This window comes from Anomaloglossus baeobatrachus, chromosome 5 (genome assembly GCF_048569485.1).
Source record: "Anomaloglossus baeobatrachus isolate aAnoBae1 chromosome 5, aAnoBae1.hap1, whole genome shotgun sequence".
NCBI lineage: Eukaryota > Metazoa > Chordata > Amphibia > Anura > Aromobatidae > Anomaloglossus > Anomaloglossus baeobatrachus.
This window is the reverse complement of record NC_134357.1, coordinates 306906001-306932657: the sequence shown is the minus strand read 5'-3', so window position 1 is coordinate 306932657 and position 26657 is coordinate 306906001. Positions and strand designations below refer to the sequence as shown.

Genomic DNA, 26657 nt, shown 5'->3' with positions numbered 1-26657 from the left:
CACCCACCTCATCACTGGGCCCCGTGACAACTACCCCCTACCCACGGAGGGGAGAACAAACAACTTTGCTGCTCCCTGTCATCAGTCCCCGGGATCCCCATACAGAGCAGCGGTGGTGTCAACAAATCACCACAACCGTGGGTGGCGTCACGGACAATAAACTATCCCAAAAACCAATCCCCTTTCACTCACGGGCGAGGAGCGCCGCTCGAGTCCCCGGGATCCGGCCCATCGCTCGAGCCACCGTGCAGCAGCATCAGGCCGCAGCAGCCGCAGCGGCAGCTGGACCCGAGCAGTGGGAGAGCGCGGCGTCCCCTCCTCCGCCCGCGACAACTTGGCGTCACGAACAGGATCTTACCGCTCTGCCGTTGGGTAGAGGTGCGCCTTGTTACCGCCCGAGGTGTCCGGCAAGAAAATTTCAGAAGCCGCCATTTTTGGCGCGAAAAGTTCCCGCTCGAGCGTCTTCTCGAGTAGTGGAGGCGCGAAGGCCAAGACCCCGCCCCGATAGAGGAGGGGCCGGAAAGAGGCTGAGGGAGACGGAATGGCGGCTAGCTGCATGTGAGCGTGGCTATAAAAGCAGGGACGCCAGGACCCTGCAGCCATCTTGTTCCTGGGAGAGGCCGCCAGCAACATGTTCATGCCGTCCCGCAGCACCGTAGCCCCCGCGCCTGGAACCGCGGCGTGGGTGGAGATCCGGATCGCGCAGCTCTACCAAAGGCTGCAGGTCAAGATGCAGCTCCTCATGGAGGAGTGGGAGACCGACATGGCGGACGTCATCGCGACCGTGCGGAGACGCGAGGAGAAAGCGGAGGAAGGGAGGGTGAGTGACCCACGCCCCGATGCCCTTGAAGGGCCGGTCATCGCGGCTGCGGGACCCGGTCCAAACCCTCTCCCCCTGCTGCCTCCCTCGCCACCCGTCTCGGAAGCCGTGACCCCGCCACTAGGCCCGCTACCACCGCAACCGGTAGCGATGCCCAGGCGGGCCGACCTGTAGCCGGAGCCCGTAGTCGACCGGAGGTGCTGCCCTGGAAAGCCCCGAAAATCAAACCGGAGGCGTCCCCCAAGAAAGTCCCCGAGCCGGAGCCGATGACCCGCTCCGTACCGAAAGCCCAACCGCGGAAAGCCCCTGTGCCCATCCCCCACACCTCGGCTGAGGTTGCGCCGGGTTGCCGATGCAAGACAGCGTCTAAGGCCAAGTCACCGCGGGACCTGACGCCCAGAGTACCAGCAATGTCCAACAGGTCTCGCGGGGCCCGACCCGTGCGCCGGAGCTCGCAGCAGCGCCGTACTGGGACAGGAAGCCGGTACCGTTGGGCCTGGAGATTGAAGAGAGGGAAAGAAAGAAGGCGGAGTTGGTGGCCCGTGCAATCCGGGAAAAAGAGAACCTCCGTCAGGCAACTTTCCGTGTCCGGGGCCCGCTGTACGAAGGGCAGGTGAGGCGGTTTGATGTCCGCCGGGGCTATGGATTTATATATGAACCGGCCCTGGAGGCCGAAGTGTTTATAGCCCGGCGGGATGTGAATGCTCACCTGCCAGAGGAGCATCCCGGTCGTAACCTGATGCCGGGCGACATAGTGCAGTACACCCGGCACTGTGGGGAGAGGGGGTGGTTCGCGCTGGATGCTAAGTTAAGGGGCAGCCAGGAGTCCCGTGTGAGCGCCGCGCCCCCTCCCTCAGGTGATGTTGAGGACTCAACAGTGATGGCAGTGATGGCAGTGAGAGTGATGGCAGCGGAGCACCGTTGCACCGTCCCCGTTGGGACCACCAGTCAGTATGTTTACAAGTTTTAAAAAGTTTTGCAAAAATGAAAAATTGATTACCAAACAGTAACCTGATTGTCTACCGTGATTGGAAACCGGCCGTTGCCGGCACTGTTGTCCCCGTGGGGACCCTTCAAAAAGTTTTGCATAGGAACTTCTATGGACAAGCCCGTGAACTTGCAGGGCAACCACAAACGTTAAGTGGGTTGTAAATAAAAATCTGTTGTTGCAGCTACCGTAACCGCCTCCGGAGAGGCAGGTTGGAGGGAGGGCCTGCAGTGGAGCAGGCTGGGGCCCAGCCACCACAGGAACCGGTGGCTACCCTCTGGAGGGGAAGGACAGATCCCGCTCGGGTAACTGGTTCAGGACTGGGGTCAAGGGGTGCTGCCTGGGTTTTAGGGGCAGCATCAGGGCCAGGTTACTTGGGTGGGAGAGAGCGGCAGCCGCAACCGTTTGAAATGTTACCGTTTTGCAACGTTTAAGAAATGAACCTCCCGATGTGGGATGAAGTTATTCTATTTGTATGTCATGTCTTTTTTTATATCTTTTCAGAAAATAAAACCGGTGTTGGACGGGCAGCCCGCGGACGGTCTGCATTTTGCTAAGGGGGAATGTGACGCCCTGGGCAAGCCAGAGGTCACAGGTCATAACACCACCACACCCTACACCCCAGTTAGGAACACCAAGGCTAACCTAAAATCCTTGTTGCCTTCCTCCAGGGGCTGATGTCCACACCAGGGGGTGGGCCAGGCGGTTGGCTCTGCCCACCGAGGAGTTCACAGCCCTGGAGGCGGGAGAAACAGGCAGATAAGAAAAGTTAGTGGAAGTAGAAGGAAGGGAAGTAGTAGAGGAGCTTGAGAGAAGGAGTAAAAAGTGACAGTTTGTAAAGCCTGAAGCTGGTCCGGGTGTGTGCCCCGGACTGAGACAGCAAGGTCAGCAGACGGCGGTGACTGTCCGCAGGAGCGGCTGACCGGAGGTTGACGAAAGGACCGCGGACGGGTGGTGGCCCGGCGGTACCGGAGCGGTATACAAAGTGAAGCCAGCACCAGTGGCAGGGGCCTTTCGGATCCCGGCAAGGCTAGGAGTCGCCGTGAATTTGCCAAATCCGTTAGTGAAGGGGACCTCTGGGTCTCCCAACAACCAAGTCCCGATTGAGGGCAACAGTCCAACCGTTGGAGAGAGACACCGCCACCGCCAGGGCACCAGTTTCTCAGGGCCAGCGCCTGCGGGCAAAATAGGGCTCCTCCGGCCCATATCCAAGCCGGGGAGCGGGTTACCGGTGGGAACCCATCGTTACCATCATCATCTCAGGTGCAGGAAAAGGGACCGTTACCGTCAACTACTGGAGAACAGCAAGTGCAGCCGTCCGTGGGAACCGTCTTTCCAGCTGTGTGTTTTACAGAGAACTGTGTCCCTGTCTCAGGCTGAGTGAGTACCACAGTGCCGCAAGGCACAGCGCCGCCCCCGCGTCCCTGCACCCCACCAAGCCCTGCACCGGCCCCGCCATCCCTCATCACCCACCTCATCACTGGGCCCCGGGACAACTACCCCCTACCCACGGAGGGGAGAACCAACAACTTTGCTGCTCCCTGTCATCAGTCCCCGGGATCCCCATACAGAGCAGCGGTGGTGTCAACAAATCACCACAACCGTGGGTGGCGTCACGGACAATAAACTATCCCAAAAACCAATCCCCTTTCACTCACGGGCGAGGAGCGCCGCTCGAGTCCCCGGGATCCGGCCCATCGCTCGAGCCACCGAGCAGCAGCAGCAGCCGCAGCGCAGCCGGACCCGAGCAGTGGGAGAGCGCGGCGTCCCCTCCTCCGCCCGCGACAACTGCGTGTCAGCTGACTGCAATCAATCATAGGCGCCAGGATGGCCGGTGGGCGGGGAAAACAGTGCAAGTGTCTGTGAGTCAGTATAGTGGTATAAAAATAAATGGATAAATAAAACAATCTGCGTAGGGTCCCCCATATTCTGATGCCAGTCTAGATAAAGCCCACGGCTGCAGCCCCCAGATGTCGGGCTTTATTTGTGCTATGTATAAAAATAAGGCCAGAGTCACATGTGCGAGGGACTCTCATCACCATCATCCAGCACGGCCTGCCGCTCTCCGAACATGAGCGTTCAGGTACATAGAAACACATGTGGCTGACCCGCTCCTGTCAGAAGAGTATGTGGTTGTGCCGGATGATGCGATGCGAGACTCGTGCGAGTCTGGCATGACATCACCCAGCACGGCCTGCCACTTTCCGAACATGAACTTGCAGGTACGTAGAAACATAATGGCTGACCTGCTCCTGTCAGGAGAGTGTGCGGCTGTGCCGCATTATGCAACGCAAGACTCTAGCCTAAGAAAAAACGCATGCAGCCTTTTGTTATTTTTATTAATTAAATAAATAATTAAAAAAAAAAATCGTGCAGTATCCCCCAATTTTGATACTTAGCCAAGATAAAGCCAGCTGGGGGCTGGTATTTTCTGCCACCTGGTATTGCTGCATCCATTAGATGTGACAATCCCAGTGCTTTTTCCGCCTCTTCCCATTGCCCTAGTGCAGTGATAGCAGGGGTTAAGAACAGCGCACAGCTGCTACTAAAACCTAGGTTGTGATAGCACAGGTGTTTGAGATACCTGCATCACTAACCTGTAAATGAAAGTAAATAATTGCAAACACAGAGAAAAAAATCCTTTTATTTGAAATGAAATACAAAAACACACACCCTCTTTCACCACTTTATTAACCCCCAACACACCACTCCAGGTCTGGCTTAATCCACATGAGGTCCCATGCTGCTTCCAGCTCCGCTACATCTCACAGCGAGCGGCCATAGAACAAGACCGCCGGCTGTGAGTGCAGACAATGACTGAGTCGCGATGAGCAATGACTGCAGGCAGATACTGTCACAGGCTCATGACGGCCAGTGGGCGGGGAAAGCACGGAAAGCTGTGTGTATGCGATGAGCCTAATGCGCAGTACAATAAGTGAATGTGTGGCGCCCCTGAGGCTTCAGTCGCCACAGAGTATTGCACTCAAATTTGGGCGTATTGCTAAACCCGGATCCTAAGAAGGTTAGTCCCGGTTTCACCACTTACACACTCAAATACACACCAGGTTGCCCCTATTCCCACTGGGGACTGGGCTAGGATAGGGTAATAAATGAGTTTCCTACTAAGTGGTATTTACAGGATGCCCTCATACAGGGTCCCCAGTCCCACTAGCTTAGGACCTAGGAGGGGGGGAGGGGCAGCCAGCAGGGGGAGACAGAAGCCAACACAACAGGTAAGGAGTTCTCCAGCAGGAGAGGAAAGGAGCAGATGTGTTTCACAGGTGCTCCGGTGGGAAGGAGGAAAAGTTCACACGGTTGCCGTGGGGAGAGGGCATCTGCTCCCCTCAGAACCGGCGCCACACAGGGCGGCAGGACCCTAGGAAAGATCATACTTCACGTTGGTTTTCCAGAATCTGCCTGGACGGGGAAAGCTTCAAGCTTTCCTGGCCACAGAGTGCCCTAAAGCACAGTGCCAGAGAGGATCTAGGGCCTTGTATAACACCAGACCCCATATCGGAACCATGGCACCTGCATATAGGGACAAGAGTACTACTCGTGAAAACCCGGGTCTCCATATAGCTTCAAGGCAGGCAGATCCACTGCACAGGCTCTACAAGGAGGGAACCCACCGAACACCACACAACGGACTGATCTAATAATAATAATAATAATAATAATAATCTTTATTTCTTTGTCGCTCCATTGGGAGACCCAGACAATTGGGTGTATAGCTTCTGCCTCCAGAGGCCACACAAAGTATTACACTTTAAAAAGTGTAACCCCTCCCCTCTGCCTATACACCCTACCGTGCATCACGGGCTCCTCAGTTTTATGCTTTGTGTGGAAGGAGGCACACATCCACTCATGAATTCTCAGATTAGTTATATCGGTTGGAAGAAAAGTGGGCCCCCACGGGGCCCCCGGCATGTTCCCTTCTCACCCCACTAAGTCGGTGGTGCTGTTAAGGTTGAGGTACCCATTGCGGGTACAAAGGCCAGAGCCTCATGCCGTCTCCTTCACCATCCCTTAGCGGCTCTGGGAGAAGTGGGATCCTGAGCGGTCATCCATCCACTGGGACTGTGCTCCCTCCGCAGCCCCTGTGGGAATCTGTCGGACAGGAGTTTATTTATCCTCAGGGACCGGGCCCTGCATCACTAAGGTACTCTGTATCCCCATGGGGGATGTGCATGGAGCGCCTTCATCCCGGACGCTGCAGCAGCTGCTTATTTGTGACGGCCGGCGGACTTCCGCGCCGACCGCGCCTGTTTGTCGGCCGCGGTCTTAAATTTAGTCCCCGGCTTCAATTGCGGCCTAGTAGCAAAACTCCCGCCCCCGGGCCTGTCTATCAGGGGTAAGGGCGGGACGGCCGGCCTGACGTCGGCTGTGAGGGCCGGAGCATCCTGGATGTTTCCTCCCCCCTCACTGATCACTGTGGGGACTCCAGATTCCCGCACTTTTTCTAACGCCGCCCACGGCTCCACTCCTCCACTGAGAGCTCCGGCAGCCATTTCTTTGGCATTCTGCCTGTGGAGGATTTCCTGGAAAGAGCTCTGCAACGCTGGGAGACCTAAGGCAGGGAATCTGGAGGACACACACTCCGCTTTTTAGCGGTCGGTAAGCCACACCGGTCACCCGGTGCTGGTCCCCTTAGGGTGCCGGAATAGATACTATATATATTTATATATTTCTGTTCGGTCGGGCTGTTTACCCTTCCCATATACCCTCAGTGATCACTCTCCTAGGAGACAACAGCATGTCGTCCACAAGGAGCAAGGGTGCCAAGGCACAGGGTTATTTTGCGACCTGTACCTCTTGTGCGGCTATGTTACCTGCGGGTTCCACCTACCCTCACTGTGAGCAATGCTCAACCCCTGTTTTGCTTCCTCAACCCGAGCCTCGGTCACTAGTGGGCCCCTCGGCTCAGGTAGAACCCCTTGCTCCCCCTGTCCAGGCGGCAGGGACAGAGTTTGCAGTTTTTGCTGAAAAACTCTGAGTCACTCTCACAATCCATGGCTCAGTCTATGGACAAATGGTCTGCCAAGCTGCTTGAAGCTTTGCAGTCCAGACCGGTCCTTACACAAGCCCCGGACCCTGTTGGACCTGCACCTCCAGGCCCCTCTCTGTCCGTGCCGCAGCACGTTCCCAGGGGGGGCCCTAGGTCTCACGTGGAGGACTCCGGCCCGGACCACAGTCCCAGACCGGCTAAGCGGGCCCGCTGGGAATCTTCCCCGACTTCTTCACGCTGCTCGGGTTCCCAGCGTGAGGACTCTCTGGAGGACGAGGCGGACGTCGCAGCTCAGGGCTCTGACACTGACGTTGCTCTCAATCTTGATACACCTGAAGGGGACGCCATAGTAAATGACCTTATCTCGTCCATCAACCAGGTGTTAGATATCTCTCCCCCGCCGCCACCGGTAGAGGAGTCGACTTCTCAGCAGGAGAAACACCAGTTTCGGTTCCCTAAACGTACACGGAGTGCGTTTTTCGATCACTCTAACTTCAGAGATGCTGTCCAGAAGCCCAGAGCGGTTCCGGACAAGCGCTTTACTAAGCGCCTTACTGACACACGTTACCCCTTCCCCTCTGACGTGGTTAAGGGTTGGGCTCAATGTCCCAAGGTGGATCCTCCAGTCTCTAGATTGGCGGCTAGATCTGTGGTATCGGTTGCAGATGGATCATCGCTAAAGGATGCCACTGACAGGCAGATAGAGCTCCTGGTAAAATCCATCTATGAAGCCACGGGCGCGTCTTTTGCCCCGGCTTTTGCAGCCGTGTGGGCACTACAAGCTATCTCAGCTTGTCTGGCTGAGATTAATGCGGTCACACGTAATTCTGCTCCGCAGGTTGCGTCTTTGACTTCTCAGGCGTCAGCTTTTTCTTCCTACGCCATGAATGCAGTTTTAGACTCTGCTAGCCGTACAGCGGTGGCATCCGCTAACTCTGTGGCAGTCCGCAGGGCCATGTGGCTGCGCGAATGGAAGGCAGACTCGGCTTCCAAGAGGTTCTTAACCGGTTTGCCGTTTGCTGGCGACCGCTTGTTTGGTGAACGATTGGATGAGATTATTAAGGAATCCAAGGGAAAGGACTCCTCCTTACCCCAGTCCAAACCAAAGAGACCTCAGCAATGGAAAATACAATCGAGGTTTCGGTCCTTTCGTCCCTCCGCCAAGCCCCAATCCTCTTCGTCCAGCAGGCCGGAGAAAGGCCAGAGGAACTCCTATGCGTGGCGGTCCAAGTCACGCCCCCAAAAGGCCGCAGGAGGCACTGCCTCCAAGACGGCCTCCTCATGACTCTCGGCATCCCCGAACCGCATCCTCGGTCGGTGGCAGGCTCTCCCGCTTTTGCGACGCCTGGTGGCCACATGTTCAAGACCGATGGGTGAGGGACATTCTGTCTCACGGTTACAGGATAGAGTTCAGCTCTCGTCCCTCGACTCGTTTCTTCAGAACATCTCCGCCCCCCGAGCGAGCCGATGCGCTTTTTCAGGCGGTGAACGCTCTGAAGACAGAAGGAGTTGTGATCCCTGTTCCCCTCCAGGAACATGGTCGCGGCTTTTACTCCAACTTGTTTGTGGTGCCAAAGAAGGACGGCTCGTTCCGTCCCGTTCTGGACCTCAAACTGCTCAACAGACATGTGAGCACCAGACGGTTTCGGATGGAGTCTCTCCGCTCTGTCATCGCTTCGATGTCACAAGGAGACTTCCTAGCATCGATCGACATCAAGGATGCTTATCTCCATGTGCCGATCGCACCCGAACATCAACGCTTTTTGCGTTTCGCCATCGGGGACGAACACCTTCAGTTCGTGGCATTGCCTTTCGGCCTGGCGACAGCCCCACGGGTGTTCACCAAGGTCATGGCATCTGTTGTGGCGGTCCTACACTCTCAGGGCCACTCGGTGATTCCCTACTTAGACGATCTTCTGGTCAGGGCACCCTCTCAGATGGCGTGTCAAAACAGCCTTTCCGTCGCTCTGACGACTCTCCAGCAGTTCGGGTGGATCATCAACTTCCCAAAATCCAAGTTGACACCGACCCAATCACTGACGTACCTTGGGATGGAGTTTCATACTCAGTCAGCAGTAGTCATGCTACCGCCGGACAAGCAGTTTTCGCTGCAGGCAGGGGTGCAATCTCTTCTTCGGGGTCAGTCACACCCCTTGAGGCGCCTCATGCACTTCCTGGGGAAGATGGTGGCAGCGATGGAGGCAGTGCCCTTCGCGCAATTCCATCTGCGGCCACTCCAGTGGGACATTCTCCGCAAATGGGACAGGAGGTCGACTTCACTCGACAGGAACGTCTCTCTTTCCCTTGCAACCAAGACGTCACTTCAGTGGTGGCTCCTTCCCAACTCTCTATCGCAGGGAAAATCCTTCCTACCCCCCACCTGGGCTGTGGTCACGACGGACGCGAGCCTGTCAGGGTGGGGGGCGGTTTTTCTCCACCACAGGGCTCAGGGAACCTGGACTCCGATAGTCATCCCTTCAGATCAATATTCTGGAGATAAGGGCAGTGTATCTAGCCCTGTTGGCCTTTCATCGGTGGCTGGAGGGCAGGCAGATCCGGATCCAGTCGGACAACGCCACTGCCGTCGCATACATCAACCACCAAGGCGGCACTCGCAGTCGTCAAACCTTCCACCCACTGCAGAATTCGTCGGACTTCCTGGAAGCCACAGCTTCCACCATCTCCGCAGTTCACATCCCGGGCGTAGAAAACTGGGAAGCAGATTTTCTCAGCCGACAGGGCATGGACGCGGGGGAATGGTCTCTTTACCCAGACGTGTTTCGAGAGATCTGTCGCCGCTGGGGAACGCCGGACGTCGATCTCATGGCGTCACGGCACAACAACAAAGTCCCGGCATTCATGGCCCGGTCTCAAGATCACAGAGCTCTGGCGGCGGACGCATTAGTTCAGGATTGGTCGCAGTTTCGACTGCCCTATGTATTTCCTCCTCTGGCGATGCTGCCCAGAGTGCTGCGCAAGATCAGGTCCGACTGTCGTCGCGCCATTCTCGTCGCCCCAGATTGGCCGAGGCGGTCGTGGTACCCGGATCTGTGGCATCTCACGGTGGGTCAACCGTGGGCGCTCCCAGACCGCCCAGACTTGCTGTCTCAAGGGCCGTTTTTCCATCTGAATTCTGCGGCCCTCAACCTGACTGTGTGGCCATTGAGTCCTGGCTCCTAGCGTCCTCAGGGTTATCTCAAGATGTCATTGCCCCTATGAGGCAGGCCAGGAAACCATTGTCCGCCAAGATCTATCACAGGTCTTGGAGGATCTTCTTATCCTGGTGCTCTGATAAGGGTTTTTCTCCCTGGCCCTTTGCCTTACCCACTTTTCTTTCATTCCTTCAATCCGGAATGGACAAGGGTTTGTCTCTCGGCTCTCTCAAGGGACAAGTATCGGCGCTATCCGTATTTTTTCAAAAGCGTCTAGCCAGGCTTCCACAGGTCCGCACGTTCCTGCAGGGAGTTTGCCACATAGTCCCACCTTACAAGCGTCCGCTGGAACCCTGGGATCTTAACAGGGTGCTAACGGCTCTTCAGAAACCACCTTTCGAGCCGCTGCGGGATGTCTCTTTATCACGTCTTTCGCAGAAGGTGGCATTTCTAGTGGCAGTTACATCGCTCCGTAGAGTGTCGGAGCTGGCAGCGCTGTCATGCAAAGCCCCCTTCCTGGTTTTTCACCAGGATAAGGTGGTTCTGCGTCCGATCCCGGAATTTCTCCCTAAGGTGGTATCCCCTTTTCATCTCAATCAGGATATCTCCTTACCTTCGTTTTGCCCTCATCCAGTTCACCAATGTGAAAAGGATTTGCACTCGTTAGATCTGGTGAGAGCTCTCCGGCTCTACGTGTCTCGCACGGCGCCCCTGCGCCGTTCAGATGCGCTCTTTGTCCTTGTCGCTGGCCAGCGTAAGGGTTCGCAGGCTTCCAAGTCAACCTTGGCTCGGTGGATCAAGGAACCGATTCTTGAAGCCTATAGTTCTTCTGGGCTTCCGCTTCCTTTGGGGCTGAAAGCCCATTCTACCAGAGCCGTGGGTGCGTCCTGGGCATTGCGGCACCGGGCTACGGCTCAGCAGGTGTGTCAGGCAGCTACCTGGTCTAGTCTGCACACTTTCACGAAACACTATCAGGTGCATACCTATGCTTCGGCAGACGCCAGTCTAGGTAGGCGAGTCCTTCAGGCGGCGGTTGCCCACCTGTAAGAGGGGGTCGTTTTCGGCTCTTTTTATCGAGGTATTCTTTTACCCACCCAGGGACTGCTTTTGGACGTCCCAATTGTCTGGGTCTCCCAATGGATCGACAAAGAAGAAGGGAATTTTGTTTACTTACCGTAAATTCCTTTTCTTCTAGCTCCTATTGGGAGACCCAGCACCCGCCCCTGTTCCCTTCGGGCTGTTTGTTCTTTTGGTTCATGGTTTTCAGTTCTCCGAACATCCTTCGGATTGAGTTTACCTTAGACCAATTTATAAGTTTCCTCCTTCCTGCTTTTGCACCAAAACTGAGGAGCCCGTGGTCCACGGGAGGGTGTATAGGCAGAGGGGAGGGGTTACACTTTTTAAAGTGTAATACTGTGTGTGGCCTCCGGAGGCAGAAGCTATACACCCAATTGTCTGGGTCTCCCAATAGGAGCTAGAAGAAAAGGAATTTACGGTAAGTAAACAAAATTCCCTTCTATAGCGCCAACATATTCCGCAGCGCTTTACAATTCAGGAGGCTCATATACATATACATATCATATACATAAACATATACAAACAGGTAAAAATTATAGAAGATACAATATTTAAAATGAAAAATGGCAACCCTGCTCGTGAGAGCTTACAATCTACAATGAGATGGGGGGAGGGGCAAGGTACAAGTGGTTATTTACAATGACAATCCAGCCATCTGGATCTCTAAAAGGATTCGGGTTTGACGGAGCCCATCACGGCAAGTGACTGGCTTTACCCGGGTGAATTTTTCTTGCTTATTTATACACTTATTTTATATTTTACACATTGCCTCTAGTCTTTATTTGATGGCCTTTCATAACTTTTTTGTTGAATTAAACTTTTTTTCCATCTCTCAGGAACATTTATCACGGAATGGGAAGATGGTGCCAAAGCCTGTGAATCTTTCCTAGCAGGGGATGAGTCTGCATATAAGGCAGTTGCAGATCAGATGGTTGCACTTGCACGTTTCTATAGGTTTGATGGATGGTTGGTTAACATTGAGAATGTGCTTAGTGTAAGTAGTAACTATAACATTTAACTACAATTCTTTACTCGCATTACAAGTGAAAATGATACACAGCTTTAAACTTTCATCTTGTATTTTTTTTCACATGTAGCCAGTTGCAGTGTCACGCGTCCCCTTGTTCCTCTCCTATTTAACTGAAAAGCTGCACGCACAAGTTCCAGGGGGCCTAGTTCTTTGGTATGACAGCGTGATCCATACTGGGGAGCTGAAGTGGCAGAATGAACTAAATGATGAGAATAGGTAAATTCTCAATTATATTTAAGACTTCACTGTGTTAAACCATGTTGTGTGTTGTTGTTTTTTTTTTTTTGTTTGTTCTTACATTTTGTGCTGCACATAATGCCGTTCGCAGCACAAATAGTTTTTTTTAAGATTGAAGGTAGACCTAACATGTTGATCCGGAGGAAGGCAAAACACCATGAGGCAGATGCTCATTGCCCCATATTAGGAAAAAAATTCCTTCTTGACTCCAAAAACGGCAATCCAACTAGTTCCCTGGATTAACAACCCATCACAAAATCTAACACTCTAACCTGTAATGTTATATTTTTTAAGAAAGGCATCCAGGCCTCTTTGTACAGTAGTGAATAAACCGTGATCACATCATGTTGTAGATTTCTATAATCTCACTGGTCTTACAGTAAAGAAACACAATCTGGGCTTGTGATTAAACCTTTTTTCCTCTAGATGTACAGGATGCCCCTTGTCAGCCTCACAGGCCTATGTGTAGAAATATCATTAGAAATATCTTTGTATTGTTCTGTCATAAATTAGTACATTGTAATCACCCCTAAGCCTTTAGTATATTAGTATTTGCAAGTTTAACACTATTTAGTGTAGCAAACTATATTTGCCATATACACACGTGGTCAATATTGTTGGTACCCCTTGTTTAATGAAAGAAAAACCCACAATGGCCACCGAAATAACTTGAATCTGACAAACGTAATAATAAATAAAAAATCTATCAAAATTAACAAATGAATCATAGCATAATAGAATGATAGAATTGGAAAGGACCTCAAGGGCCATTAGGTCCAACTCCCTACAAGTGCAGGCTTTCCTATATCACTCCAACTATATGTTTATCCAGTTTCCGCTTGAAGATTTCCATTGATGGACAGCTCACCAACTTCGTTGATAGCCTGTTCCACTCCCTTACTGCCCTCACTTTCAGAAAGGTTTTCCTAATGTCTAATCTGAATCTCCTTCCTTTAAGTTTCATCTCATTGCTTCTTGTACTTCCTTGTGCTAATGAGAATAGGGTAGTTCCCTCTGCACTGTGACTACCTTTCAGATATTTGTAGACCTCTATTAAGTCTCCTCTCAGCCTTCTCTTTTTCAAACTAAACATCACTAGTTCTTTTAGCCGTTCTTCAAAGGACATGGTTTGCAGACCTTCTACCATCTTGGTTGCTCTTCTCTGGACTTGCTCCAATTTATCGATGTCTTTCTTGAATTGGGGTGCCCCAAACTGTACACAGTATTCTAGGTGATGTCTGACCAGGGCAGAGTATAGGGGAATAATTACCTCTCTTGATCTAGATTCAATGCTTGTCTTGATACATCCCAGAATTGTATTGGCCTTTTTAGCTGCAGCTCCGCATTGTTTGCTCATGTTGAATCTGGGATCCACTATTATGCCCAAGTCCTTTTCCCCGGTGCTATCACCTAGTTCTATTCCTCCCATGCTATATATGCTATTTACATTTCTTTTACCCAGATGTAGGACTTTGCAATGCTTCTCAACCATGCTTCCACACAATTTAAAAAAAAAATAAAACTCATGAAACAGGCCTGGACAGAAATGATGGTACCCCTGAAAATAATGTGACAAAAGTGACATGTTAAATCAAAGTATGTCCACTAATTAGCATCACAGGTGACTACAATCTTGTAATCAGTCATTGGGCTTGTATATAGGGCTCAGATACTCACTGTGCTGTGTGGTGACATGGTGTGTACCACACTCAAGATGGACCAGAGGAAGCGAAGGAAAGAGTTGTCTCAGGAGCTTAAAAAGAAAATTATTGACAAGCATGTTAAAGCTAAATGTTATAAAACCATCTCCAAGCCCCTATTATTCAGAAATTTAAGATCCATGGAACTATAGCCAGCCTCCCTGGATGTGGCCACAGGAGAAAAATTGATGACAAATCAAACAGACGGATAATACGAATGGTAACAAAAGAGCCCAGAACAGCTTCTAATGAGATTAAATGTGAACTTCAAGCTCAAGGAACATCAGTGTCAGATCGCACCATCCGTCGTTGTTTGAGCCAAAGTGGACATAATGGGAGACGACCAAGGAGGACACCATTGTTGAAAAGAAAAAAAAAAAAAGTCAGACTGGAATTTGCCAAACTACATGTTGACAAGCCACAAAGCTTCTGAGAGAATGTCCTATGGACAGATGAGACAAAAATGGAACTTTTTGGCAAGGCACATCAGCTCTATGTTCAAAGACGGAAAAATGAAGCATATCAAGAAAAGTACACTGTCCCTACTGTGAAACATGAAGGAGGCTCGGTTATGTTCTGGGGCTGCTTTGCTGCATCTGGCACAGGGTGCCTTGAATCTGTGCAGGGTACAATGAAATCTCAAGATTATGAAGGGATTCTAGAGAGAAATGTGCTGCCCAGTGTCAGAAAGCTTGGTCTCAGTCGTAAGTCATGGGTCTTGCAACAGGATAATGACCCAAAACGCACAGCTAAAGACACCAAAGAATGGCTAAGAGGAAAACGTTGGACTATTCTGAAGTGGCCTTCTATGAGCCCTGACCTAAATCCTATTGAGCATCTTTGGAAAGAGCTGAAACATGCGGTCTGGAAAAGGCGACCTTCAAACACCAGACAACTGCAGCAGTTTTCTCTTGAGGAGTGGCCAAAATACCTGTTGAGAGGAGCAGAAGTCTCATTGACAGTTACAGGAATTGATTGCCTCAAAAGGTTGTGCAACCAAATATTAAGTTAAGGAAGAGGAGGGCACCATCATTTCTGTCCAGGCCTATTTCAGGAGTTTTATTTAAAAAAAAAAAAAATAATAATTTGTGGAAGCAGAAAAGCAATGTCTGACTTTCATTTGTTCATTTTCATAGATTTTTTTATTTATTCTTTTGTCAGATTCAACATGATGCGATTGATCACGGTTTATTCACTACAAGAGTACAAGGAGGCCTGGATACCTTTCTTAAAAATTATAACATTACAGGTTAGAGTGTTAGATTTTGTGATGGCTTGTTAATTTTTTGTCAGATTCTAGTTATTTCTGTGACTTTTGTGGGTTTTTATTTAATTAAATGAGGGGGACCAAAAGTTTTGACCACGTGTGTGTATACAATAAAAAAGGGTAAAATGTAGGGGTGATTTTGTCTGGCTGAAGACACTTAGTAACTTAATTTAATCACATGATTGCGCTATTCACTGTGTATACATCTGTACATTCTCTTACCAATAGTGAAGGCTTCAGTAAATAGACATACAGCCTTAGGCCATGGGTATTGTGGCATACAGACATCTTCACCGCAGCCAAGAGCAATTGAAAGCTGTGTTTACTTTGTAACATGAATGCCTAACTAATTGCTTTAATATTTAAGTAAATATGCTGCTTTCACGCTACGAACCACCATTGTCCATTAGCAGTATGTGCATATATTTACCCAGTGGAGAGCTAAAGTGGAAATTCTACAGAAAAAAAGTCTCCAACCGAAGCTCTAAAGTGCAGTGTAAGGCTAAGTTCACACATTGCGTTTTTTTGACGGTGCGTTTTTGTGCGTTTTTGGCCGCTAAAAAACGCACCCGCGTAAAAAAAAACGCGTAAAAAACGCATGCATTTTTACCGCGATTTGGTGCGTTTTTGGCTGCGTTTTACTGCGTTTTTGATCTTTGCGGTTTTCTGCGGTTTTCCAATGCATTGCATGGTGGGAAAACGCAGAAAAACGCAGGAAAGAATTGACATGTCCATAATTTTTTTTTTTTTTTTAAGCTCAAAAACGCAGCTTAAAAAAAAAAAGTTGTGTGTGGACAGCAAAATTGAAAACTCATTGCTGGGGAAGCAAAGTCATGCAGTTTTGAGGCCAAAAACGCCGCGAAAAACGCACTGTGCGCACATAGCCTAAGGGGCTGTTCACACAATTGGCACTGCATTTATGTCTCCACCTGGGGTTTCAGTCTGAATTCTTGTGCATGTCTGAAAAGATAAACGCTCCTAGAAAGGAGTGCAAAAATAGCCCAAAATTACAAAACTTTGGACTCCACTTCTTCTTTTTTTTTTTTTTTTTTTAACTGGGGTACGTCTGATTTCTGTTTCTCGGAGATTCAGACAGAAGTTCTGGACTGTGATATTAGTGACTTGCCAAATGCTGTGTGAACAGCTCCCAAGAGAAGAGTTATTTAACTGACTAATTTTAATTTACATCACTACAATTATCAAATATTCTCTGTCCACAGACAGTTTTTTAGTTCATGCGATGGAATGTTTACAAACTACAATTGGAAGGAGGATCACTTACAGCGAATGGCAGCAGAGCCACGCAAGACAGATGTCTATATTGGTGTGGATATCTTCGCTCGGGGAGATGTTGTAGGGGGAAAGTTTGAAACTTTCAAGGTAACTTGGAAAAACTACAGAAGCAGCTAAAACTGCAATCTTTTCTGCAAGTACCTGTAGTAAGAGTGAAAATCTTGCCACTGATACATGTCATTTCTGTAACATTTTGTTATTTTGCGGGTTGTGCACAAGAAGGGTGCAAAACTCCAATGTGTTGTGTTTTTTTTTTTTTTTATTTCACTGCTGTAATGGTGCCACTAATGGAAGGTCCCTGAGCCTAGTTCTATACTTGCCACCAGCTGTCTTCAACTCTTCTGGCACATCTCCAGTCCCGTGACGCCATCTTGTGACCTTAACGTCTGACTGACCGTAACTCAAAAGTAACGGACATAAGCTCTAAGTGCAAGTCTATGAGAGCCAAAATGCACTGAAAGGTGACATCGGCAGGTCACAAACAGCTGGAGACTGACCAGAGTGGTGCTGCTAAAAGCTGAAATGTGCAGCTGGTAAGTAGAAGACAAGGTGTAGGGACCTTACTTTAGTAGTAGTATTCCAGCACTGCAATAATAAAGAAAATTGAAGTGGTGCTTTTAGCGGTTATCCGAGATTGGTTCTTAGGATGGATTTTCAATGTACAGGGTGGGCCATACGTATGGATACACCCTGATAAAGTGGAAGTGGTTGCTGATATCACCTTACCGTTTGTGACATATTAGTACATTGGAGGGGCCAAACGTTGGAGGCTCGTTGACGCCAATGGTGGCCATCTGCAAAGCCGCCAGTTTAAATTCTACTTTAATTTTTTCAATGGGAAGATAGAGAACATAGAGAATTGCACAAGAAAAACAATGGTGTGCTAATTTTTTAACATAACTTTATTCATTATTGAGTTATTGACACATTTGAGACATGGAACAACGACAGTAACCCACTGAAGGATGTGCTCAAAGTGCTGCCCATTGTGTTGGATTGTCAACGCGATTCTCTTCTTCCACTCTTGACACACAGAGCAATACCGCAGAAGAAATGCTACCACAGGCCTCCTGTATCTGTTGTTTCAGGTGCCCCACATCCTGGATCCCGGATCTGCCGTATTGCTCTTGGTGTGTCAAGAGTAGGAGAAGAGAATCGCGTTTTCAATTCAACACAATGGGCAGCACTTTGAAAACATCCTTTGGTGGGTTACTGTCGTTCCATGTCACAAACGTGTCCATAACTCGATAATGAATAAAGCTACGTTAAAAATAAGCACAGCAGGGGGGCGTGGCCAGCAGGCAGCATGAGCGGTCGCATCTGAGAGCAGCTCCGCAGTCCAACGCTGATGAATACTATTAATCCTGCCGAAATTGGTGCCTAAATACACCTCCGGATTCCCTGTGGTGCGGTGAGCATTCTGATCGGTACCATGAGCAGAGGTCGCAGCGCAGCGGCGGCTGAAAAGCTGAAGAAGTTTGCTCGGGACTCCCAGCAAGATGGCGTCGGCAAGCAGTCGGAGCGGGAATCCAGTGAGGCGGAGGAGGAGGAGAGCATGGAGGCCGGATCCAAGGAGCCGCAGGAGTTAACCCTGCAGCAAGTTACTTCGCAGTTACTTGCGGCGATCCAGGATTCAAAAGTGTCGCTGACGGGCAAAATCGAGGAGGTTAAGATTGATGTGGGACTCCTCCGGCTGGACCTGCAAAATCTGAGAGAGCGGGTAAAGGAGACGGAGCAGCGGATCTCCACGCTGGAAGACGACGCAAGAGCGACGCCGGGCAGATTGTCCTCTTTGGAGAGCGCGGCAAATAACTGGGCGCAAAGGGCTGACGATCTGGAAAACCGCCTGCGTCGCAATAATTTAAGAATTCTGGGGATGCCGGAGAGAGCAGAAGGGAGCGACCCATGTAAGTTCATGGAAACATGGCTTTCTGAAACTTTCCCTGATGCGACGCTGTCAGCGGCATTCGCTATAGAACGAGCCCACCGGGTACCGGCCAGACCTCCTCCCCCGGGAGCGCAGCCTAGACCTCTCCTGGCCCGACTGTTGAGCAGCAGGGATAGAGATGCGATCCTTGGTGCGGCGCGACGCAAAGGCCCGATCCTACATAATAATGCTCCCATACTGATTTTTCCTGACTTCTCTGCGTCTCTTCAGAAAACGAGGGCATCCTTCATTCAGGTGAAAAAACGCCTTAGAGATCAACATATTGCTTATTCCATGATCTTCCCGGCTCGTCTCAGAGTGGTTCATCAAGAGCGATCCTTGTTCTTTACATCTCCGGCGGAGGCGGATGACTGGATCAATACACTGAAGAGGAAGCGCTGATGCGTTACAGCCATGAGCGACGCCGGGAGGATCGCTGTTGTGATGGCATCGTGGCTCTGATTGTTTATTTCATCTCCTTTGGATTGAGGTTGGTGATACGATTCCTTTTCCTGGGACGCCTGGAATCGCTGTTGCGATAGTTTTCGGATCATCCTATGCTGATATTCGGCGTCCCTCGATACTGAAGGCGCGATATATCTTTGGTTCCTCCATCTCTCCTACCGTGCGAGTGGAGCGCTGTTCGGGATCGCAGTTGCGTCCGCGTCCAACTCCTTTGGTTCCAGTTTATGGAGAAATTGACGATTCCATCAGGATGCGATGGTGCGCTTGCGACCCCCGGAAGCATGTGAGTTACTGGATGTGTTTATTATTGGCCTTCCATTGTGCCGGTCTCCAGGTTGGCCTCCCCCTCAAGGCTGGGCAGCTGGAGATGGTGCCTCTGAGTGTGTCGGGACCTGAGCTCACTGCGATTATTACTAAGCCCTGTTTGAGTTCTGGAATACTCGTCGCTGGTGGGACCGGCTTGAACTGTCTTCAGGCGGGACATGTGCCAGAACGCTGCTGCGGGGCCATGATCACTTTCATGCGATCTTGAATTATCCTGCATCTTGCGATCCAAAAGGGGACTTTACTCCGGGTTTGCAGTGTTTGGCAACGCACTTAAGTTCGGGATGCTGAATTTTGTCTTTAAAGCTATATTAAGGTTTTTTGGGGTCACCATACATGATAGTCACTTATAATTTGGGATTGCCTGCAAATTCTCCTTCCATTTCCTTTACATTCCTATCTCTTCTTCCCCCCTCTCAGTCTCACTTACTTGTCTAATCCCTCGGCCCCTTTATCTCAGCCTCATACCCATCCTTGCTTTTCTATTCCTATCTACCTCTAAGTCTTCTTTGCTATTTTCTCCAACTTCCCTCTTCAACCTTCATCTCTCTTCTTCAGTTTCCACCCAGTATGCCCTCCGTTACCTCTCTTCTTCTTATATTTCTATTTTCCCTCCTCCTCACATTCTCTCTTCTTCCGCCCATCTTAATTTCTTTCCTCTTTCTTCTCTTCCTTGCCCCTTTCTCTCTTCCTTACCCCCCCCTTTTTTTTTTTTTTTTCCCCTTCTCTCCTTTCTCTTCTCTCTTCTCTTTCTCTTTTTCTATATTTTTACGCCTACTTACTCTGGGTTCTCTTACCTACGTATGATTAAAGGTTATGTTGCAGGATAATTTAATACGTTGGACTGCAGGAGAAGCTTAAGTCCTTGTTTCGAGGACACCCCCGTACCAAGTACACCATCTAGCCACGTTGGTTCACCCTGGTCGTTACTAGGGACACCCTCTCCTGGTCACACTACTGGATCAGTTCTTTCGGCTGTGTGTTTGCAACCGATAGTTTGTATTTAAGGGTACGTTTGCCCAAGTTCTACTGTGGGTTAAGTTTTTGACATTTCCCTATTAATTCAGTACGAGATACATTTCAATGGCTTTAAGTTTGATGACATGGAATGTTAGGGGGCTGGGCACATCCAGGAAACGGGCGGCAGTATTTGCACATATCAAAAAATCTAAAGCTCAGATTGTATGTCTACAAGAGACCCATTTGTTGTTGGAAACCACGAGAGTGCTTCAGAAGCCTTGGGTTCAATGGTCAGCTCACTCTGTTCATTCCTCATATTCGAGGGGAGTATCGGTACTAGTCCATAAAGCATTGCGGTGGGACCCGGGTAAGATTATAAAGGATAATGATGGGAGGTATGTGTTTATCCAGGCTCACATCGATGGGATCATGATAGTGATCTTGGCCATATACATCCCCCCTGCGATGGGAATCTCAATTTTGTATGAAGCGGCTAAGTTTGCCTCACAATTCCCACAAGCCTTGGTGCTCTGCATGGGGGACTTCAATTTGATTAGTAACATAGGGCTGGATAGATTCAACACCCGACAGGTCCCGATCTCCCCTACGATGCAAACTAGACTGAGTGCATTCCTACAGGAGGTGGGGTGGAGTGACATGTGGCGGTTTTTTAACCCAGTACTGAGAGAATACACATGTTATACCCCAGGGAAAAACTCATTGTCTAGAATTGATTACATCTGTGGAAATGAAAGAGTCTGTGCCCATATACAATCGGTGTGTCATCTACCCAGATCAGTATCAGACCACTCTCCGGTATTTGTCAGCATTAAGTGGGAGGGTTGTAAATCTCGTAAAGTGTCACGGAAGATTAACCCTTGGTGGCTGTCACTCTTTGGCACCAATGATAGGATTCCTGATCAGCTCAGGGCATACACCGAGACTAACTCCGTGGAAGAGAATCACTCGGCCTACTGGGACGCGCTTAAGGCGTATTTGAGGGGTTGCTGTCACTCCTCTATCTCTTATGTCAAGAAACAGGCGGCCAGAGAGGAGGAGGAGGAATTGGCCACTCAAAATAGAATGCTTGAACACAGATTTACCTCAGACCCTTCTGAAGGAAACAGATCCCAGTGGCTACAGGCTGGGAGGAAATATCTTTTGTTCCTGCAGGATAAGGCTAAGAGGCATGTCTTCTTCATGAACCAGAGATATTTTGAGCAGGGGAACCAATCTAGTAGTTTACTAGCGTTCCCGGTGCGCCAATCCACTAGCTCACCTGCGGTCCTTAAGATCAGAGACTCCGGTGGCGAATCAATCACCTCCGTCACTGGCATCCTGAAGGTGTTTCTGGACTTCTATAGGAACCTATATGAGTCCAGGCTGGCTGTGTCAGGGGAGGAGATCACTGAATACTTGCGGGATCTGGAGCTTCCCAGATTGACTTTGGCCCAGAGGTCGGCCTTGGATGAGCCCATTAGCATGGAAGAGATGGTGGAGGCGATGGGAGCCCTCAATAGGGGTAAGGCGTCTGGCCCAGACGGACTCCCGATTGAGATATTCGACAAGTATAGGGTGGAGCTGGTTCCGGCTCTCTTGGAGACGGCTGAGGCTTCGTTCCGCAGGGGACGGTTGCCTGATTCCTTCTATGAGGCAACCATCGTGCTACTATTGAAACCAGATAAGGATCCACTGGATTGTGGCTCATACAGACCGATCTCTCTGTTGAACTCTGATTACAAAATTCTTACCAAAATTTTAGCAACTAGACTCAATAAAGTGATCTCCTCCATAATACATGAGGACCAGTCTGGATTCATTCCGGGTAGAAGTACTTCGGATAATCTGAGGAGGGCACAGGTGATTCTACAGATGGGCACCAAGTTAGAGGAGGATTGGGCTTTGGTCTCCTTGGATGCGGCCAAGGCCTTTGACTCTATAGAATGGCCATACCTGCTGGAGGTGCTGCGGGCATTTGGTTTCGGCAATGATTTTATTAGATGGATTGAGATTATATATAAAGCCCCAACGGCTAACATTCAGGTGGGAGGCGGAGTATCGGAAACCTTCCATTTGGAAAGGGGAACCAGGCAGGGATGTCCTCTATCCCCCCTTCTGTTCGCCCTTGCCATGGAACCGTTGGCAGTGCGCATTCGGACCGACCCAATCTACCAGGGAGTGAGACATCGTAAGGGAGATGAACGTTTGTCTCTGTATGCAGACGACCTGTTATTGTTTGCTTCGGATCCGGATTCCTCCATTCCTAGAGCCGTAGAGTTAATCGACCGATTCGGGGAGTTCTCGGGCCTGTCAATAAATTGGTCAAAATCGTACCTTCTCTTCCTGTCCCGGGACAGGGAGGAAATGATGAATACCCACATATGTAGGGTTCCAGTGGTGGATCATTTTAAATACCTGGGGATTATATTGACGGGAAGCCCTTCGGAGATGATAGCAAGAAACATTGCCCCCTTATTATCACACCTCGGGGAGAAATTTAATAGATGGAGCCAACTCCCGCTCTCAGTGGCGGGAAGGATTAATCTCCTTAAAATGATAGTGCAACCAAAGTGTCTTTACATAACCCAACATGTATTCGTGCAGATTCCCCGCTCTTTCTTTCGGTCCCTGGAATCTCTGATTATCACCTTTGTCTGGGGTCCTTCCAGATCAAGGGTCCAGTTGGCCAAATTACAGAGACCCAAGGACATGGGGGGTATGGCCCTTCCTGATCTGTACTTATACTATCTGGCCGGACAATTGAAATATTTGGGACAATGGACACTTCCTGGGGTGAGGGGTTCTCCGGAGGGTCTTCTGGCAGAGTTCACAGGTATGGATCTCCTATGGCCATTGTTGACGGACCACAAGAGGGCTCCTGAGGGTCGGGTCCTCCCAATACACAAACTGGGGGCCAGGGTCTGGAAGGAGGCTAAAACCATTTTTGGTTTCCATGATATGCCAACTGAGACACCAATATGGGGTAACCTGGACCTTCCACACTTTTGTGGGCTGCCGGGGTTTGGCAAATGGAGGAATCGAGGAATAGTCTCCTTGGGATCACTGGTCCGGGATGGTGATCTCCGTCCCTTTGCGCAGCTGCGTGCAGAATTTGATTTGCCGGAATCTCATGGGTTTCAGTATCTCCAGATTAGGCACGCCTTTCGGGCTCAGTTCTCTGGTCGTGGGATTAGATTCTCTTCCTTTCCAGTCATTGGAATTATCAGATCACAGGGCCCTGGAGGCCTCATTTCCAAACTGTACTCCTCCCTTATTCGGGCCAAGGCCATGACCAGTCCTCTTTCTGTCCGAGAGAGGTGGAGTGCCAGGATCCCTGAAATTGATGATGTAGTGTGGGACGACATTGTCGAATCCCACACGCTAGTCTCTCCGGCAGTCAATAATAGACTGATTCAGTTATACATAATACACCAAAGTTATATGACTCCTCAAAGATTGAACAAGATGAAAAAGGCGAATAATCTGGTGGGGGTGGGTTGTCCAAGATGCGGGAGAGACGGTGCTGATTTCTGGCACATGATATGGGATTGCCGGGTCATTCTCTCCTATTGGAGCGAGGTTGTAACGATTCTATCCACCATACTTCAGAAAGGAGTTGCTCTGTGCCCAATTCTGTGTCTGTTTGGGGTGGTGGACGTACGCTCCTGGTCCCAAAATGAAAACTTGCTAATAAAAAAGGTATTATTTTTGGCCCGGAAGGGCATTATACTAAACTGGATGGGCATCCACCCTCCAACTAGAGCCTCATGGATTGCGTTGGTAAATGCTATAATTCCGTCAGAACACTATGTTTATAAGATAAGGGGATCATTACATAAATTTGACAAAATATGGGGTAGATGGATGGACTCGCCCTTGACCGGAGGATCACCCGGCTCCCTAACTGATAGTCTACAGTCGGTACTGACGTGATAGTAACTAATGGTATTCTGATGGGTGGAAAGGAGAAATATGTGGCTTATGATATAATGTATCGGGGATACTACGAGACCGCTGTAATCTGGGTTGCGCTTCTCTTATTGAGGTGGGCTTTCGCCCCAGAATGGATATGTTTCATGATCTGACTCCTCTGCAATGATTAATGTGCTAAGGCCAGATTGAATGTAATAGTTGTGGATTTAATTGTTGTTGCTTTATTACTCTGCTTATCAAACAGTATATGTGTATACTTGTAAAGTACAAATTGCTGACTTATCCTGTAATGTAATGTCTTACTTAACCTTCAATAAAACGAGTTTAAAAAAAAAAAAAAAATAAGCACAGCATTGTTTCTTTGTCGCTCCATTGGGAGACCCAGACAATTGGGGTGTATAGCTTCTGCCTCCGGAGGCCACACAAAGTATTACACTTAAAAGTGTAAACCCCTCCCCTCTGCCTATACACCCCCCCCCCGTGCATCACGGGCTCCTCAGTTTTTATGCTTTGTGCGAAGGAGGCACACATGCACGCAAGCTCCACAATTTAGTCAGCAGCAGCTGCTGACTTTATCGGATGGAAGAAAAGAGGGCCCCTAACAGGGCCCCCGGCATGCTCCCTTCTCACCCCACTCTGGTCGGCGGTGCTGTTAAGGTTGAGGTACCCATTGCGGGTACAGAGGCTGGAGCCCACATGCTGTTTTCCTTCCCCATCCCTTAGGGGCTCTGGGTGAAGTGGGATCCTAACCGGTCACCAGGCTCTGGGACCGTGCTCCCTCCGCAGCCCCTGGGGGAATCTGCTGGACAGGAGACCGGGTATCGTCAGGGACAAGGCCCTGCTCCTCTGAGGTACTCTGTGTCCCCTTGGGGACGGCGCATAGAGCGCCTGTGTAATGGACGCTGCAGCAGCTGCTGGGTGTGTTGGTGCACCGGGACTACCGCGCTGACCGCGCTTGTTTGCCGGCCGCGCTTATAACTTTAGTCCCCGGCTTTTGCGGCCTAGTACCGCATACTCCCGCCCCCAAGCCTGCCAGTCAGGGGTAAGGGCGGGACGCTGCACTGGACGTCAGCGCTGAGGGCTGGAGCATACTTAGTATCCTCCTCCCCCCTCACTGAGCACCGTGGGGCACCAGATTCCCGCACTTTCTGAGGCACGCCCACGGCTCCCTCCTCCTCTCAGAACGCTGGCAGCCATTCCTATCAGCACTTCTGACGCTGGAGAACTTCAGAGACGAGCTCCAACAGCTCTGGGAGACCCAGGCAGGGAATCTGGTGGTCACACAACCGCTTAAGGCGGTCGGTAAGCCGCACCTGTTAAGGTGTTGGCCCCCCTGGGTGCCGAATTGTATATTTATATGCTTATATTGTATACATTTACTCTGTACGATCGCACTATTGCTCTTGGCTATATACCCTCACTGATTGCTCTGAGGAGACAACAGCATGTCGTCCGCAAAAAGCAAGGGTGCCAAGGCACAGGCTTACTTTGCATCCTGTACCTCATGTGCGGCTATGCTACCTGCAGGTTCCACCTACCCTCATTGTGTGCAATGCTCGGCCCCGGTGACACTCACTCAGCAGGAGCCTCAGCCACTGGTGGGACCCTCGGCCCAGGTAGAACCACCTGCTGCCACTGTCCAGGTGACAGGGACAGAGTTTGCAGTATTTGCTGACAAACTTTATGAGTCTATGGATAGATGGTCTGCTAAGATACTAGAAGCTTTGCAGTCCAGACCGGTAACACAGGCCCCGGGCACTGTTCAATCATTGCCCCCAGGCCCCCCTCGGTTGGAGCAGCAAAGTGCTCCTGGGGCGACTCATAGGTCCCACGGCGAGGACTCCGACACGGACCGCAGTCCCAGACCGGCTAAGCGGGCTCGCTGGGAGCTTCCCTCGACTTCATCTCACTGTTCAGGGTCTCAGCATGAGGACTCTCTAGAGGATGAAGCGGATGTGGCAGATCAGGACTCTGATCCTGACACGGCTCTCAACCTTGATACACCTGAGGGGGACGCCATAGTAAACGACCTTATAGCGTCCATCAATCAGGTGTTAGAACTTTCTCCTCCAGCTCTTCCGATTGAGGAACCAGTTTCTCAGCAGGAGAAATTCCGCTTTAGGTTTCCCAAACGTACACGGAGTGCGTTTCTTGATCACTCCGACTTCAGGGATACAGTCGAGAAACACCGAGCTTTTCCGGATAAGCGCTTTACTAAGCGCCTTAATGACACACGTTACCCCTTCCCCCCTGACGTAGTCAAGGGTTGGGCTCAGTGTCCCAAGGTGGATCCTCCAGTCTCTAGACTGGCGGCTAGATCCATAGTTGCCGTGGAAGATGGTGCATCTCTCAAGGATGCCACTGACAGGCAGATAGAGCTCTGGATGAAATCCATCTATGAAGGTATAGGCGCGTCCTTTGCTCCGGCATTCACAGCCGTCTGGGCACTCCAAGCTATCTCAGCTTGTCAGTCTGAGAT

General features: G+C 50.3%; 1 protein-coding gene across 2 annotated transcripts in view; it reads left to right on the top strand.

Annotated features, from left to right (window-relative positions):
* The window catches only part of ENGASE (endo-beta-N-acetylglucosaminidase), a 127958-nt gene that overhangs the window by 24702 nt on the left and 76599 nt on the right, over positions 1–26657 (top strand). For both annotated transcript variants that reach the window (XM_075349677.1, XM_075349678.1), the window contains exons 6-8: positions 11879–12036; positions 12140–12288; positions 16497–16656. In XM_075349677.1, the coding sequence (XP_075205792.1) occupies positions 11879–12036; positions 12140–12288; positions 16497–16656 (467 nt within the window). The remainder of the gene's footprint in view (positions 1–11878; positions 12037–12139; positions 12289–16496; positions 16657–26657) is intronic.